Source organism: Rhipicephalus microplus, chromosome X, assembly GCF_043290135.1.
Source record: "Rhipicephalus microplus isolate Deutch F79 chromosome X, USDA_Rmic, whole genome shotgun sequence".
In the NCBI taxonomy this organism is placed as follows: domain Eukaryota; kingdom Metazoa; phylum Arthropoda; class Arachnida; order Ixodida; family Ixodidae; genus Rhipicephalus; species Rhipicephalus microplus.
In genome coordinates this window covers 444,412,910-444,419,761 of record NC_134710.1, presented here as the reverse complement: position 1 = coordinate 444,419,761, position 6,852 = coordinate 444,412,910, and the positions used below count along the sequence as shown (strand labels likewise).

The 6,852-nt window shown below is 47.0% G+C and overlaps 1 protein-coding gene across 1 annotated transcript; it reads left to right on the top strand.

The window, feature by feature from the left end:
• Nucleotides 1–1,252: 1,252 nt before the first annotated feature.
• On the top strand, nucleotides 1,253–6,325 carry LOC142775508 (uncharacterized). The gene is made up of 6 exons (XM_075876948.1): nucleotides 1,253–1,398; nucleotides 2,310–2,439; nucleotides 2,569–2,744; nucleotides 3,202–3,261; nucleotides 3,333–3,392; nucleotides 6,312–6,325. Exons 2-6 carry the CDS (start codon nucleotides 2,324–2,326, stop codon nucleotides 6,323–6,325), a joined length of 426 nt encoding a protein of 141 aa, XP_075733063.1. The 5' UTR covers nucleotides 1,253–1,398; nucleotides 2,310–2,323.
• The last annotated feature ends 527 nt before the right edge of the window (nucleotides 6,326–6,852 follow it).

The following is a 6,852-nucleotide window of genomic DNA, read 5'->3' as shown; positions in this document are numbered from 1 at the left end:
TTTCGGTCGGCGAGCACGTTCATGATGACGTCGAAGATCCGGTTGATGTACATCGCGCAGGCAACGGGGTCTTCGTTCACGAGCTCCACGCACTCCGAGGCCATCATCTCGGACACGGGCCGAGGCGTGCCGTCGGGCCCGACCCGCAGCCGCTCCAGGGTCTCGAGTAGGCGCTCCCAGTGGACCTCGGACGCGGACATGGTCAGGAACGCGTGCGGCTTGCCCAACTGGCGGATCATTGCGAAGAGTTCACTCCTGCGATCCTGCCAGTACTGGACCGTATTTGGAACGCCCCGCATGAATACGAGGTCGCGGTCCAGCACCTCCTCCAGGAACTTCTTACCGCCACTCTCGAGCTGCTCGCGCGTGATGGAACCAGTGGTCTCGTTGGTGCGAAACATCATGTTGCTTTCCGCAACGTTGTACCGCATCATCTTTGCGGCCATGTACAAGACGTGCTCCGGCGTTGCTCCACGCCGGTCGGTGCGCCGTATCTCGCTGCTGGCCATGGCGAATGGCGTGGAACGCGGACCGATGATCTTGCGAGGCACGCCCATGTATATCGTGGGGAAGGTGAGCTCTTCCGCATACGCATCCATGAAGAGCGCCAGTGGGACGCGGTTCTCACCCGGAGCGAAGTGCAGGATATGCGACTGATCGATCAGCTTGTCAGCGGCAGTGGCATCGTCCAGTTCACCGCTTCGCTCCCCATCATCTCTGATCAAGAGAGCGCGCGGTCGTTGCTCACCCTCCTCATTAAAGAAGATCGTCTTTGACATGGCATTGAGGGCAATGGCTAGTTGCACGGGGTCGTCCAAATCTATGTTCTCGGGGACAGTCTCGATGTCATCCGCGTCGTCTCCCCCCTGGGCGCGTTCACCTTCAAAAACGGCCACATCATCGTCATCGAAGACACCCAGCCGACTCCAGTCGATGCGCACGCCGCTAGCGACATACAACGGCGCATGCTCCAGGTGCTTCAACCACGCCAAGATGTTACCGCGCTTCACCAGTCCGCGCCTGTACGTAGCCGGACCATGGAGAAAGAAGAAGACAAGAGCGGACACTCCGCGAAACCTGGCCTCAGGAAGTGCGTCACGACTACGTAACGAACTAGTGCTCTCACCAAACGTCCGAGGGCGCAAGCGCAAAAAAAAACAGTTATAATCAATGCAACAGAATTGTTTTTACAAAATAATAATTATACGCCCAAATTTGGTGTGTTCTTTATACATAAAAACAATTTATTCAACACACCTTACGCGATTATTTTTCTTCAGCCGTACTGTCATAAACACCATCTACCCAGCGACAAGCCCATGCATGACTGACAGCGAGAAGCTTTCGTCGCTTTCGTCAACGTCGGCTGCGTCGGCGTTTTCGTGCGTGAGATAACAGGTGAGGCACGTTTTCAAGCGAAACTTGTTGAATGACATGTTGTTGGTCTTGTTGGGTCATTTTTTCAGAAAACGGTTACACTTGCGCGAATAAGACACCATGCAACAAACATAGAAAGATGCACACACACACGTTGCGCTTCGAGTGTGCGAGTTTGTTTCTTACGTGGCGTCTCATTCACGCAGTTGTAACCTTTTTCTGAAGCTTGTAAGGACTGGGAGGTTCGCTAAAAAGAAAGTTTGTGGCTCTATGCGGCGGCTAGACAAGAACATTGTGCAACGTATGCAGTATAGCAAAGGCGGCACGGCGTCAAGCCGAGGCGACGCGTGCTGCGTCTGCGACGGACGCGAGCGTCTGTGCGCTGAGCGTAGCTGGGCAGCTAGGTCATAGGCTCGGTGCAAAATATTGAGAAGTATTCGCTGGGCCTCGCATGCTTCACGACGCGTTTCCCGAAGGCTCGGAACACGAATAATTGTTGGTGTGCCGGAGGCAAATCTGGACTAGCCAAGTGGCCATCATCTTCGTTTTTTCGCTAGCCTTGTGCCACTAGTGCAAGCTGCTCACAAATTTTTTTGACGTTTCCAATATAATTTTACCGCATAAATTTCAACTACGATTTTTCTCCCCAAGGTACTGCTGATACTGCGTACGTACGAAGGTGTTCTAAAGTTCCCAGGCCGCGATACCATTGCATTACAAGGGATAGCGGCCTGGAAACTTCTGAAGATCTTTGTACGTGGTCCTGACGTATATCTTTGCAAGTCAGAGTTTTATGGGTCAGAGATGTATCACTGGTTTTGTAATGTGCATCGATTAGCTAATCATTCAAAGGGGTTTGTTGGTACACTTATGACGTGCACATATCTTTTTCGTAATTTGACAGCGAAGCATCCACTTACTAACATTTACAGACCGCGCTGACGCCATGCCGTCCGGCGGTCCAAGCTACGGCAGCTACTGCTGTGTATCGTGGTGCTTCAACAATGGCAGAACCCACAAGAAGCCTGGGACGAGTTTCTTCCGCATACCACGGGACGGCAGGTGTGTTAAAGCTTTTGTATGGTTTGCATGTCTTTAGGCTTACTGTTCGTACTTGCTCAGTGAGGGTAACAATAAAAAATCACTATTCAAGCACTTCCCCTTTCAGCTGATAGTTCATTGCCAATGCAGGATGAAAGCATGGATGCAGTATGCTGGACGCGATGATCTCCTTAGTAAGCCGGCCAGCCTATTGTACGCAACGTACAGGGTTTGTAGCGACCATTTGACTGCTCAAAGTTTCATGGACCCTGGGCACACAAGGCTTACAAGAATGGCTGTTCCCAGTGCGCAACCAGCTGCACCATGTAAGTGATTGACTGAAACTCAAATATGTGCAATAGCAGCCACTTGCATTGAATCAGTGGCGACAGTTAACCGTGAAGATCTTTGTAGCCGATGGAGAAGCCTCACTATAGAAGTAACACTTGGAAAGTCTCAAATTTTGTGAATTGTGGGCTATTACCTTCCTAACAGCAGCTTTACATTTCTGTTGTTTTTTGATGCTCTTGACGTGCGCAACTTGTTTTAAAAGACTTTAAAGGGCTATTTCACGTTATCTTCAAGCCTGAGTGCATATGTACGTATACCTTTCATCAGTGAAAGCTGCCACTGTTGATAATTCCAAAAATCACAAATTACTTGTTTCCTAGTTGGTGCCTTCTCTTTTCTTCCACGTTCGACCAATTTATGTGTTTGAAAGAGCTGTTTAAGTTTCCCCATGCTACAAGCTTTGTAACTTGTACCAACTGCACATATATGCAGGTTCTCTGAGCGTCGCTTCAAGTAGTGACTGTGACATGGCTGCAGAAGCTGCACTGCAAGGTGCGGATGAGCTTCAGTTTGTGTTATTTTAAGCCTCTTACTGATACATTGTCGTAATTTCATTTCTTCAGGACCTGCGGTAGAGGCTTCAAAAAGCGGCTCCCACACATTGAGGTGCCCCGATGAACAGGGTGCGTTCAGTGTCGCGATTTCTTTTTTTTTTTTACCGAAATTGACTGTTCACCAAACCTCTGCAGGTGGCAGCTCTCTTGTAGCTGGTGAAAGAATTTCCGCTTACTTCGTCTTGCCGGAAAAAACCTTAACCAGTCATTCAGCTTTCACAAAAGGAACTTGTGTGACCGGTAAGTTGTATGTTCACTTCAACACCAGAGTGGATTGATATAGAGACTTCCGCAGGCCGCTCGCAAGATTGTTCCTACAGCACTGTCCGAGGCACTGAACAAGCTTCACGAAACCCTCCAGAAGACGTCTCCGCCAACAGCTCCACGCCTGAGTGCCCTAGAGAAAATGGTGACTATGCTTTTATTGCAGCTGTTTTTAATGTGCTATTTTATGTTTAGGACATTCTGAGGAAACTATCTTCAAAAGGACACTACGTGTGCACTTACAAAATGTAAGGGTGGGCTCTCAGTGATTTTTATTTTTTTTTGTGCATTGTCAACATTGTGAATGGTTTGTTTTTAGGTAGTGGAATCGAAAACTTTGCACCACAGAAAGTTGTTGCACCTTGGGTCTGAAAGAGCGAGGAAAGTGCTCGTATGGGATTAGTTGTTCTTCGCTTTTACATCCATTTTTTTTTGTTTATTGCAGTGCGTTCCAGTGTGCCAGTGACAATGTCTCCATCAATGAAGTACAAGCAAACCATTAAACATCTGCAAGCCAAAGTAGCAGCACAGCGGAAAACTATCAAAAGACTGCGGAGACAGCCTCACCAAGCACCGTCATCGACTTCAAAGGCCCTTGAAGTTATCCGACTGCACGTCACCGAGGAGGTTCTTAAACTTCTTTCTGCACATGTTCGCTTGAGGCCCAAACGCAAGGGCAAGCGGTTTCCCGTGTGGTTCAAGAAATTGGCTCTTCACTTAAACTTCCGAGGTCCGCGAGCATACCGATTTCTGGCTCCATATTTTTCTTTGCCCTCCCGGCGTTCATTAAGGAGGTGGCTAGCTAATGTAAAGATGACTCCAGGCATAATTCCAGGAATCCTTTCTTCCATTGCAACAAATACTCAAGCTTGGAATGAACGGGACCGAGTGTGCGCTTTAGTTTTTGACTAAATAGCACTCAAAAAGAATTTGTACTATTATGCGGCAAGAGACGTTGTCCAGGGTTTTACAGATGATGGCACTCATCACACTTCAACCATCGCTGATCGAGCACTGGTTTTTCTTCTTGTTGGCGTTTCGAGAAAGTGGGTTCAACCGGCTGCTTTTACTATAGGGCACACATCAACACCATCATCTGTTATGCATAACTTGCTGGTGTCACTCATTTTGGAGCTTAGGAGCATTAATATTGCAGTGAAAGCAGTCATTTGTGACCAGGGCAGTTCAAATGTAAGTCTCGCTAACCAACTAAGAGTGACTGTAGCAAAGCCTTTTTTTGAAGTTAATGATGAGCGGGTATATTACATTTTTGATGCTCCGCATTTAATTAAAACAACGCGCAATAATGTCCAAGCACACAAGTTATACATTGGGGATGACATCGTTAACTGGTCGCACATTGTAAGCCTTTATTAATCCTCACATGAGTTGCGGTTGCGATTGGCTCCAAAGTTGACTGAACGGCACGTTCATCAGAAACCTTTTTCTAATATGAAGGTCAGCAGAGCAACTCAGGTCCTCAGTGCATCAGTTTCGATTGCTATCACGGCATTGGTGTATGCGAAGGTGCTGCCTGCCTCGGCCATCACTACAGCTCAATTTTGTGATCGTATGGACAGGATTTTCGATGCCTTGAACAGCTCGAGTAAAAAAAGAACTTCGCAAAAGCAGGGGCATGCAATCATGAAAAATGATTCAGAGCTTATTGACTTCCTCCGAGGCCAGCTTCCCTGGATTGCATTATGGCAGTTTGTTGGCAGACGTCAACCACAAACCATCGTAGGTTGGCAAATTACAATTAAGGCAATTTGTCAACTATGAGACGACCTCTCCAAAAATTACAATTTTGAATACCTGTTAACACGCAGGCTTCAACAGGATCCTCTAGAGAACATATTTGGCCACATTAGGCAAAAACAGGGTTGCAACACCAACCCCAATGTAGCACAATTTATTTGTGGCCTGAAGCACACCTGCATAAGAAAACTCTTCAAGCTGTCAGAATACGGAAATGTCGAGGATGATGAATGTGACCTCCTCCAGGAGCAGCTCTCGCCATTCTCCCTCACCAGTGCGTCTCTTGTGGATAATGAGGAGTGTGCACAGCCACAGCCTGACGACTTTCCCGCTCTAGACGATCTCTCTGAACTTGCGACAAACGTTCACTCCCATATTATCGATGACTCCGCTGCATATTATGTAGCTGGTTTTCTCATCAAACACTTCCTTCGGAATGCATGTGACGGTTGCAGTTGCCCACAGTTACTGAAAGACGACAGTGAGACGCTTAAGGGTACCCACCAGTATTTCACAATGCTCAAAGCATACCACGTCCCCAGCAAACTTTTTGGGAATCTCACTGTGCCATCAGAAGCAGCTTTTGCATACGTACAACAACTTGAATCTCACTTTATTGCCATAATTGAGGCCACTGCACATCACCTGAAAGTGTGCGATGTTTTGTATCACCATCTGTCAAGTGTTGGCGATTTTCATTTCTGCTCTGCTGGGTGTCGCGCGAAGTTTCTGAAAATGTTTTGCCGGGTTCGTTTATGTTGGCATGTGCGTTTTGTGAACCGAAACTTAGATAGGGTTAGGTTCCAGTCTTCAATCTCAGGCATACAGCTTGACAAGTTCAAAGGTTAGCAATTAGGGGCGGGTTTACACTAAAGTATTCGAGTTGAGCCGAATCCTGCAATAGCTTTGTTATGTTATTACTTCGTTACAGCAGACTTCATTATGGTCTTATATGCTTATATTCAGCTCAACTGGACTAGCCACTCTTTCGTTGCATACAATGTTAAGGTTAACCGCTATGAGGAGTAGGGACACTGTGTATTCGCTCGAAGTGATTTGCATAACCTTAAAAAGAATGTTGGGTATCCTGTCTGCATTTTTGTAGCAAATGCGGGCGAACTGTACACTTTACTGTGGCTCGCTTGGTCACTGTGTATGCTTTATCTCTCCAGCTCAAGTAATATATCGATAACAAAACCGCTTGTTGAAATGTCTTCGAGCGGGTAAGGAACACAGTATGAAGTGGGCACGGTTCACGTTATCACGCTTTCCGTATTTTAGCTTCTCATCAACCTCCTCATCTCGCCCATCAAAATTTTCAAAAGAATACTCAAACTTGTAGCGTTTGATGGGGCTGCGGACGCTGCCATTTTATTTTTATATAGCTTTTGAGTGATAACGTACGATGTAGATCCTTTGTGAAAAATAATGAGCCAAAGTGGTTTCCTTCTGCTATTTATTAGCCCTGTAATACCGCTCTCGTAGCACCAATTAAGGTCCACAATTC